The sequence below is a fragment of the Lottia gigantea genome, assembly GCF_000327385.1.
Source record: "Lottia gigantea unplaced genomic scaffold LOTGIsca_269, whole genome shotgun sequence".
In the NCBI taxonomy this organism is placed as follows: domain Eukaryota; kingdom Metazoa; phylum Mollusca; class Gastropoda; family Lottiidae; genus Lottia; species Lottia gigantea.
In genome coordinates this window covers 90,524-101,691 of record NW_008708843.1, presented here as the reverse complement: position 1 = coordinate 101,691, position 11,168 = coordinate 90,524, and the positions used below count along the sequence as shown (strand labels likewise).

The following is an 11,168-nucleotide window of genomic DNA, read 5'->3' as shown; positions in this document are numbered from 1 at the left end:
TTCTGTTTTTCTGACATGTACAGATAGTTCATGTGGATATTTGTGCAAAATTTCAGCATTGTAGCTTTGTAAGTTTTGACGCAAAAAATTTATTTGTCTCTGAGCACTTCTTGTGCACCAATATGCAGACTGCATATAGCTAGTTTGAAAACTTACAGATTTGGATTTGATTTTTTGTGTTTTTTGAAGTCCTTGGGGTCTAAATAGTAGGAAAAGATCAAAACTTGAGCCAAAAGTTTGTATTTGAAAAAGTTGTCTATAGGCCATATTTGCCTCTATGGCTAATATGCATTAAAAATGTAAAAAATTATTTTCTGTTCTATGGCAGATATTTGAGTTCTGTTTTTTCTGACATGTGCAGATAGTCCATGTGGATATTGGTGCAAAATTTCAGCATTGTAGCTTTGTAAGTTTTGACGCAAAAAATTTATTTGTCTCTGAGCACTTCTTGTGCACCAATATGCAGACTGCATATAGCTAGTTTGAAAACTTACAGATTTGGATTTGATTTCTTGTGTTTTTTGAAGTCCTTGAGGTCTAATTAGTAGGAAAAGATCAAAACTGGAGCCAAAAGTTTGTATTTGAAAAAGTTGTCTATAGGCCATGACTAATATGCGTTAAAAATGTAAAAAAATTATTTTCTGTTCTATGGCAGATATTTGAGTTCTGTTTTTTCTGACATGTGCAGATAGTCCATGTGAATATTGGTGCAAAATTTCAGCATTGTAGCTTTGTAAGTTTTGACGCAAAAAAATTTATTTGAATTTGAGCACTTTTTGACTACCATTGTGCAGACTAGAAATAGCTAGTTTGAAATGTTACTGATTTTCATTTGTTCTGTTTAGTTTTTTTTAAGTCCTTGGTGTCTGATTAGTAGGAAAAGATCAAAACATGAGCCAAATTGGTGTATTTGGAAGAGTTGGGTATTGGCCATATTTGGCTCTTATGGCCAATATGCATGAAAAATGTCAAAAATTATGTTCTCTTCCATGGCAGATATTTGAATTCTGTTTTTTTTCTGACATGTCCAGATAGTCCATGTGAATATTGCGTGCAAATTTCAGCTCTATAGCTTTGTTACTTTTGACGCAAAAAAGATTATTTGGATTTGAGCACTTTTTGACTACTATTGTGCAGACCAGCAATAGCTAGTTTGATAAGTTACAGATTTTAATTTGTTCTGTTGGAAAAGATCAAAACATGGGCCAATTGGTGTATTTGGAAAAGTTGGGGTCTAATTAGTAGGAAAACTGTCAAAAAAAAATTATTTTATGTTGTATGGCAGATATTTGAGTTGTTTCAGCCTTGTAGCTTTGTAACTTTTCAAGGAAAAAATTTATATTAGTTATGTTTGTTCCACACATCATGGTGCTGCCCGTCTCTATTAGCAGTGGGATCACAACAATTAAATTTCATTTCCACATAGTTATATTAGACTGCTGTTTTGTATGAAGAATATTATTACCTTCTAGCCCACATTATTAACTATCATTTTTGTAGCATAATAATAAATGGAGAAAGTGTTAACAACAAATTGAGCTGAAATGTCCAGGTAGGCTGCTACCGATTGATTTCGGAAGACGAGCGCATTTTGTTTCGCAGCGAATTTTAAAATCGCTTGAAAAATTCGCTTGTGTGCCCGCTAATGTCGACGGCGAATTTTACGCCTGTACGAATTGTTGTCATCAAAAGTGTTAGATATTTCCGTCGATTATTTACGCCAGCGATTTAATTTGCACGTTTGTCCATGTCCAGCGTAATTTTTATCGGCCGATCGAAATTTCTTGAGAATACTTTGATTTTGATCACGTGACGTTCAGAATGATTGCCTCTGCCATTACATACGTGATCGACGCCAAAATTCTACCAAGTGATATTATGCGCGTTAAAGTATTCGCAACGTGTGCCCATATAACATTACTGTATAGCCTAGTGACAGTTTACAGTTCTCCGGTGCGCCCCTTGATCGTGACTGCATGGGCACTTGTTACGGCCAAAAAGTGCGCTCGTCTGCCCCTAGCGTACAAGATTTTTTTTTCATGTGCTGAATGATAGATAGGACCATGTACTTGTGTATTGGTCCTATTTCTGAATATGTAAAATACGAGTTTATCAATTACAGTCAAGTAACCTAATTTCGTGGAAACCTATTATTCGTGGATTTCCGGAAAGGATTAATAATTTAAATGAGCAACCTTGCGCGACCTCCACGTTAGTTTGTTTTGATAAACATGGGTTTTCTCTACAATATCAACTAGTATAATGAATCCAGTAGTTTCAAGCAAGGTAAAATGTATTAATGTATACTTTGACAAATACAAAATGGCGGATTTCACTTATTACCAAACGTCACCATTTTTCATCGGCCGAATTTCCTTATAATCCCAAGCGGTAATCGGAATTCCAAGTGTCGTCTGCTAGAATATATTCCAACGAATGAAGTCACGTGATCAACTCAGCAGAAAATTTCTATGGAACACAAAGTCGACCATATTCTTATATTGTTTCAGTGACTTTTAGCAATAAATCACGCTACGTATCATATTTTGTCAGTCACTATTTTTTTTTTTTAAATCGTGGTTCTTTGAAGGAATTGTCACTAGTTATAATAAATTGATATTAAAGATAAATACTAAGAGAAGTTAATTATACCACCCGGTATCCATACAACGTGTTTTTCTAGATTTATTTATAGATCAAACATTGTACACGAAAATAGGTGACGCATTCTGCCACCGTTGCCGAGTTGGTTGCTCATGATCTGCATAAATATAATATATGATCTGTCGACGAGTCGTCTCGTAATTTGTCGACGACTTGGTCAAATCTGTCGACGACTTGGTCAAATCTGTCGACGACTTGGTCATGTTTGTCGACGAGTTGACTGTCGACGAGTTAGCGTGTCGACGACTTGACCGGACAGCCATGAAATATGGGTCAAAGTGAAGGATTCATAAAGAAAATCGAAATAAACCAATTTTAATTATTTTGTAGAATATCTGAGGAAACATCTAAGACATAAATTTTTTTTTCGCTTTTATAACTTTGACGAAATTCGGTGTTGAATCCTTATATCCACGAAAATAGGTTATACCACAGTAATTACTGTTATTATTTATAAGCCCCGCCCACGTCGATCACGTGTTCTGTATATGACCGGAAGTAAACAAACATGTGTATTATGTCCTCGAACTTAAAGGAGATTAAACGATCGTTCTTTCATTTTCTGTGTTAATTTTATGAGATAAAATGTCGGAGACGGAATTGAGAGTTTTGTCAATTCAAAGTTCTGTTGTATATGGCTATGTTGGAAATAAGTGTGCGACATTTCCTCTGCAGGTAAATAATAGTTATAACTATGACCCAAATAATAATGATACCGGCGACTGTAAATGTTGTCATTGCTCAAGAATATTAGAATTTTGCATAATAATTAAAGATGCTTCAAAACTTTGGCCAGTTTGTAGTAGAAGTTGAAGTTACAACAGGAGCAGATGCCAATTAATTATGCTTCTCTGGTGTTACTCAATAGAATTGAGATAGATTGGATATGATTTGCCCACTGGCCTATAATTGAATATGATGATGTGACATAATAAAAAAAATTGTTCATATGGAAGCTATCTGTGACAGTTACACTAAAGTCAAGAACAACTGTGCTTAACATAAACCATTTGTATTTTCCCAAATCAGTCTACAGCTTTTGATCAGAATTTAATCTATGATTCAAGTAAATTGGATTCTGATTTCAGGTACTTGGATTTGATGTTTCTACCATAAACTCAGTCCAGTTCTCAAATCACAAAGGTATTACGGTTGTAAAACTTTCGTATGCTGCTATACTTTCAATCCAAAAGTTCTATTGATATATGAGCAAATGAAATATTCAGGCAAAAAAATCTTTGGAAGTTATTATTATTTTAGCAGTCGTGCACTTTGGTCTCCACACTGAAGCAGCTGCAGGACTTTTGAGCATTTACAGAAAACGCTTTCTCCCATAGCATGAAGCACATCACTCACCACATCTCCAATAGGTTGAAGAAAGAATGATCTTTGGTACAGATTATTAGAGAAAGTCTTAACATTTTTTTTAAGGATATGGTTATTGTAAAGGACAAGTATTGAATCATAGTGAAGTTAGTGAACTATATGATGGTTTAAAACATAATAATCTGATTAACTTTTCACATGTTTTAACAGGTACGTAATACAGGAACAATCCTGATTTTTGTTTTAAATAGTTCTTAATCATAATCATATGGGAAAATAGTCTTAGATAGAGTCTTTGACTAACTTATTTTCAATTATTATTACACGAGCATAAAGAGGAAATGAGAAAACTTTGCTATTTTGATGATTAGCCTTATAGTTTTTTAAGATTTGTAGTTTCATTAAACTTTTCATATGTGCAGTTTTATTACTCTGTGATTCTGATTTCATTGTCGAATTGAACCAACGGCATACTTAAATGGGCATGTATGACTCCAGAAGAGACAAAGAAAATTGCTCTAAATGTGGACTGAATAGTCTTATCTGAAAAATTACGTTTCATTTAAAACAGGTCGTTATCGTTTCAAGGTGAAATGATAATATTCTTGTTATAATTTGTCATTCGACTTATGACTATGAATATTTATGATAATTACTTTTATAACTTACTGACCTGCTGTATTAGTGATAGCCCTGGCCTGGCCCCTTTTACCGGAATGTATCCATACAAATGATCTCAAAGTTGACGGTTTTGATTGATGTATATCTTTAAAGGGACAGGTAGGCTATTTTTTTTGACCAATCATGCTTTAGTCTTAGAAACTGGAATTTTTTAGCTGGGCTAATCAGTAATAATGTTCACAACTCACTGTCAAAATTTAAGCCTTCAAATCCATGTGTGTCCAGAATTCTCTATGTTTGAATGTTAAAATGACGACTTGACATTTTAAAATACTCTGTGATATATAGAAAAGATATATAGAAATAGTGAGTAGAATTCCTAGTTGGAAGTATTTTCAATGGAATTATGTGATTTTCGTACATTCTGAAGACTATTTACATATTCAAGACTTAAATCAACCCCCAAAAATGGCACACCTATCCCTTTATTTACTAAAAAAAAATTAATCTATTTCTAGCTGCACAAACCCATATAATGATGTCTAAAGTTTTTTCAATTGTGATTTTAATGTCCAGGAAGCTTGGCATTTCCTCATCTCTAAATTCTATTTCAGGATATATTGGTTCGAAATGTTTTTTAGAAAAAGTGAGTGAAATGATAAAAGAAATCAAAGAAAACAATCCAAAACTTATATATGGTATGTTTTTAATCACCCATTACTTTTGAATGGATTTTTGTATATTCTGTAGCTTGTATGTGTGCAATGCCATAACTACATACAGGCAAATGAGGCATTAGTTTAAAAAATCAAGAATATAAATGTGATATCTGCTAAAAAATATCGCTTATTTGATGACTAGAGAAACATACTGTTTGAAGTCTACTTGCCCCAAGATCCTTTTGGGGCTTGTCTCATAGAAAAAATAATGACCCTAGGTTATAGCCAGACCTATAGCTTCTATTAGAATTAATATGATATCCATCTTTATATATAACCATTGCATTTGTTGATATTGTATTTTTTTTTTTGTAGTTTGTGACCCTGTGATGGGTGATAATGGAAAAATGGTAGGTGATAATGATGAAATAATTCATACTCATAATTGGGTGGGTCTGTATAAGTAGGCATAGTGGTATGCCCTTTCATATAATATCCACCATCCTAATTCATTCCTTAATGATACACCAAAATTATTTGACTTCAAACCTTTAAAGGGGCAGGCTCTCCATTTTAGGAGTTTGATTTGAGTCTTGAACATATGTAAATAGTCTTCAGAAGTGCTAGAAATGTATGAAATCGCAAAATTCCTTTAAAAATACTTTCTATATATTGATGTCTTTTCTGTATATCACAGAGTATCTTAAAATGACGAGTCATAATATAAACATTCAAATGCAGATAAATCTGGACACACATGGATTTAAAGGCTGAAATTTCTACGGTGAAACTAAACAATCCCCATTTCTGCGACTAAGGTACAATTGTTAAAAAAAATGGCATCTGCTTCTTTAAGTTATTTAAAGCCATTCAATCACTGATGTTTGACATCTGTGGTTTGGAACTATTTTTCAAAATCCAGACCAGATTATTTCACAAAGACATTAACGTCAGGACATGTTTTCAGAAAAAACTTTTAAGCCTGTTAATTAAAGGTTATACATATATTGTGAAAATTTCAATTGTAGAATTTACACATAAGTTAGATGCTTCTTCTATATTTTCCTTCCCATAATATCCTTACCCATTAATTTTTTCCAACTATTAAATCATTTTCATACAAAGTGAGTTTGTAAATGTTGTAAAGTTTAGGTTATACTGTGATATTAATATATAAATATTATTATAAACACCTCAGCATTATTAACCTATTAACCTAGTAAATAACTGTTTCTTGAATAAAATGAAACCATCTATTAGAATCATCCTTTAGAATCAAAAGACAACTGAACTGATCAATCTGATAAATATGCAAATTTAAATGTTTTTTCTGTCGCGAATCCTGGATCTTTTGATATTTTACTGATCGAATACTTTGTTCTAGATTTCTTTTCTCTACGTGAGGAATTTTAGGATATTCATTGTTAAGCATTATCAGTCCATTTTTAACAGTGTTTTGATTGGGTGGTATAAATTAAAACAACTTTTAAAGCTTTTTGGTCAAAATACCACAGAACATGAACTAAGTAGTTGGAAAGAAACAAAACAACCAGTCTTTAATTTCAATAACCAATTGATTATATTTTGATATTTTGTTTTTAGTATGTACCTCAAGACCTGTTACCAGTATATAGAGATATGATAATACCATTAGCTGATATATTAACACCTAACCAATTTGAATTAGAGTAAGTCATATACAATTTGGAAATTGCAAGTAGAATATAAACTTTTCAGATTCAAACATGATTGCTATTATGTAGAATACTTTAGGCAAAGTAAGCAGGCACACTGAGAAGTCAAATACAGGAATATTCTACAGCACACAGACTTTGGATCCAAATTTTGCGCTGTTAAAATTTTTCTAGCTTACGAATATATATATTAAAGGGACAAATTCCCTATCTTTTTGACCTATTGTACCTTAGTCTCAGAAACTGGAATTTTTTAGTAATCAGTAATAGTGCTCATAGCTCACTGTCAAAATCCATGTTGTCTAGAATTATCCACAATTGAAAGTTAGTTAAAAGACATATATAGAAATATGAATTGTGCAATTTTCCTACATTTCTAGTACTTTTGAAAGCTATTTACACATATTCCAAACCCAAATCACCCCCCGAAAAATGGCAAATCTGTCCTTTTAATGACGTAGTATGCACAAGCCTCAAAATAACTAGAAATTCTTTGTTTTTAATCAATGTCAAGAGATGGGATACTTCTTGTATTTTAACTTTATTTGCTTGTAAGTGTTTTGAAAACAGTCCTTATTAAGATATTCTCTCCAAGACATTCAGTTTTAAGGTTTTACATTTTGATATAACTGCCATTTCAAAAGAAAAACCTGATAATGTCAATATTTATAGAGTATTAACAGAGAAGAAGATAGAGGGATTAGAAGACGCTCTATCAGCTATAGATATATTACATAACCGTGGTGTACCAACAGTAGTGTTGAGTAGTAGCAACTTAGGTACCAGTGGTACATTATTATGTGTAGCAAGTTCAGTTAAAAGTAAGTTTTACTATTTTTGTGGTTATTTTTAAGGAATTATTGGATTATAGAGGGATTCTGTTGTATAGTTATGACAAGTTTAAAAGTTTTTGGTCATCCTAAGAGGTAGTTACCTTTAAGTTAACCTAAAGTTAAGCAAAGGTCTTGTTTTCTCAGGGTAAATAAGCAACCAAACAAATTGATTATGCATATATATTGTTAGTATTTATTACATCACACATTTTTTCCTACATTTTTATTTTAATATATGTTTATGTCTATTGTAGATGGTAAAAAAGAAATATATAAAATAGAATTTCCCTTATTACCTGCATTCTTTAGTGGAACTGGTGATTTGTTTGCTGCCAGCCTATTAGCATGGTCCCAAAAAGATCAAAATTTAAAGGTATGTTTAACATAATTCCAACAATAACAACAATAACATTGATTTGTATGATAGCAAAATTTATGATTATTTATTGAAGCTTGATTGACTGTATGCTGGTTTTCATTTTCATTAGATATTTGATGACGAGTGTAGTTACTTGCAGACAAAAGAAAACCTGATCTGCATTTTAATCAAATTTCAAGCTGATCGTTAATTTTTCTATTATGGGTTATTTGAATTGAAGTGGTAAGAGTAATGGAAACAGACGAAAATACGTCTTGCATTAGTAACAGCATTATTTCCAAATTTGGTGAATATCATCTCATGGTGACGATGTAGATTGTTGAAACGTTGTGTACAATAAAACCCAGGATTAGTAAAATTGTGTTAATGTGCTCTCACCCATAAATGCTGCTTAAGGTATTGTAATCATCAGGAGTTAAAATGTAAAAATAATTTTTCTTTCACTTGATATGTTTCAGTTAGCATTAGAGAAAACAGTGTCTACAGTACAAGCAGTCATTAAAAGAACATTGAATTATGCGAAATGTAAGTCTTTTACTCTTTATAATATGCTTTTCTCACTTTTCTGTTTAAATACATAATGGATAAACACAGTAGAGGGAGATTTTCCAAGGGAATTAAAAAGTGTTATAACTGACGTAAAAAAGGGACAACGACTTATTTGGTTTATTGTTAATAATGAGATAAGGTGCACAACTTATGTCTTCGAGACTAAGTTAGTTTATCAACCACTGAGATAGATTTAATGTGGAAGACTTTGTTACTTTGATGTTTGTCAATTAACCTATGGATATCTCCAATGTTCAACGATTTTTTGTACAGTTTTTTTGATTCAGAGAAAGTAGGTGGTAATGTAGACAACAGGCAAAGGCCCATTACACTCAATCATTGCTCTATCACTTGCACCTGATAGTGTCTGGCAAAAGGGTGCAACTTGTGTGGTCATTTTAGCTGCTGACGATTGAGCTGGATTTTATATTTGATAAGGCCTTTCGAATCAAAGAATAGAATAGATATTTACACAAGAATTTCATATTCATGTATAATATTCCCGGAAATTGATAATACCCCTGGGAATTTATATATATCCCTGGGATTTTAGGAGATATACAATCCCGCCAGAACAATGGGATGATGTCACTAGAGTTTTATGAATAAATTTATAGAATATGCTTAGTCATTAGTTAGAGCACTAGTTATCTAAATCAAAACTGTAGCAACTATCTTGTGAATTCACAGTGGGAAAATAATTTCACATAAATGTATTACCATTTATAGCCTTGTCTGCAGAGAACGAACCTTCGAAGAAACAGTTAGAATTACGAATAATACAGAGTAAAAAGGACCTAGAGAATCCTGAGATAATCCACCATGCTGTACCAGTTTGACACAGTATTAGACTGTAGGCCTCAAATGCAAATCATTCCTATCTAAATTGACTGGGCATAATATCTTTTATACACTAAAAAAAATCAATGTTTTATATACATATATCTCTTTGTGATTTTTTTGTTTTCAGAAGATTATATTTTTTACTCTGAATTAGATATGATAAAGATAAAGGCTATTTCTCATTTCTAGATAAATTCAGAAAAGTTATATTTGAAACCTGTGTTAGCAGGTAACAGGATTTATCTCAAGGCATTCGTGAGCACAAAATTTAATGTTTTTTACCTCATGAGCATATAATTAAATACATAATTTCGTGGGTTCCCAAAAGCATTTTTCCATAGTGCATTAAATTTTTTGTGGCTATACGATACCTCGTGAGAAAATTCTTTTATTTTTCTATATTAGTCGACTGGATTAAGTAGATTGTGTTAATGTTTGCTTGATATATCGATGCAATAAGTGTTTCTGTGATTAGCATTAAATAAAAGAAGTTATGCATTGATTTATATTATTAATTATTTATCCTTTTAGGGGAAGAAATCAAATAAACTAAAAGAAATTTATAGTATACTACTCTGGAGTTTTATTGTACACAATGTTTTAATATTTCCTCATTTCACCTGATAGATGACAAATGTAAATTGCTGAAACGTTGTGTACAATTAAACTTAGGAGTAGAATAGAGTAGAATACCATTTAATTGCTTTCTGTTGTTTAATATTAAATATTATTGCATTTCAGATATTTATGACCCCTAAAAGAGCATCATTTAACAAATTTTGAAGTAATGTAGTTCTAAATCAGTTTATAATTAGTGTTTGCCGTTTTTAGTTTTTGAATAGATTATTGATATACATTATCATGAATGGAAATTATATTTTTTATAGACAATAATGTTAATTGAAGGGACAGGTGTGCCATTTTTTTACCAATCGTACTTTAAGTTTCAGAAACGAGAATTTTTTACCTAAGCCAATCAGTAATAGTGTTCACAGCTCACCATCGAAATTTGAGCCTCCAAATCCATGTGTGTCCAAAATTATCTGCGTTTGAATGTTAAAATGACGACTCATCATTTTAAGAAACTCTGTGATATACAGAAATACATATAGGAATAATGAGTAGAATTCCTGGTTTAAAGTATTTTTAAAGGATTTACTTTCATATTTTGTTCTCCTGAAGACTATTTACATATTGAACTCTCAAGTCCTCAAATTGACCCAACTGTTCCTTTAAAAATTGAAATATTGTTATTATCACTGTTAAATATGGCAGTGTACACTCATATTAGACGTAATGTTGCCCAGACTAAAATGTATAATGCTATTTAATCAATTAAGGTTTAGTTTGATATCAGATTAAATATGTTGATTTTTACCTTGTCTTGTTTTGTATTTAATTGACAAGAGCTTTTTGTATCATTTTCATCCATCACATAGGCTGAGAAGTTCCTTGATTGATTTCACCCTTTATAAATCTTTGCACTGGGTGATTAGATTTCAATTCTTGATTCAAGTTGATAGATTAACTTGCATTAAAGGCATTGAAGTCATTTTAAAATTTCTTTACTGATATTACTTACTGAAATCTGAAATTCAGT

The 11,168-nt window shown here is 31.7% G+C and overlaps 1 protein-coding gene across 1 annotated transcript; it reads left to right on the top strand.

Annotated features, from left to right (window-relative positions):
- Positions 1-3,249: 3,249 nt before the first annotated feature.
- On the top strand, positions 3,250-9,564 carry LOTGIDRAFT_144857 (hypothetical protein; the record flags this gene model as incomplete). The annotated part of the gene is made up of 10 exons (XM_009056193.1): positions 3,250-3,339; positions 3,753-3,807; positions 4,096-4,200; positions 5,226-5,309; positions 5,646-5,680; positions 6,873-6,958; positions 7,637-7,806; positions 8,052-8,170; positions 8,635-8,701; positions 9,455-9,564. The coding sequence occupies 10 exons, from the start codon at positions 3,250-3,252 to the stop codon at positions 9,562-9,564; spliced, it is 921 nt and encodes a 306-aa protein (XP_009054441.1).
- Positions 9,565-11,168: the final 1,604 nt, after the last annotated feature.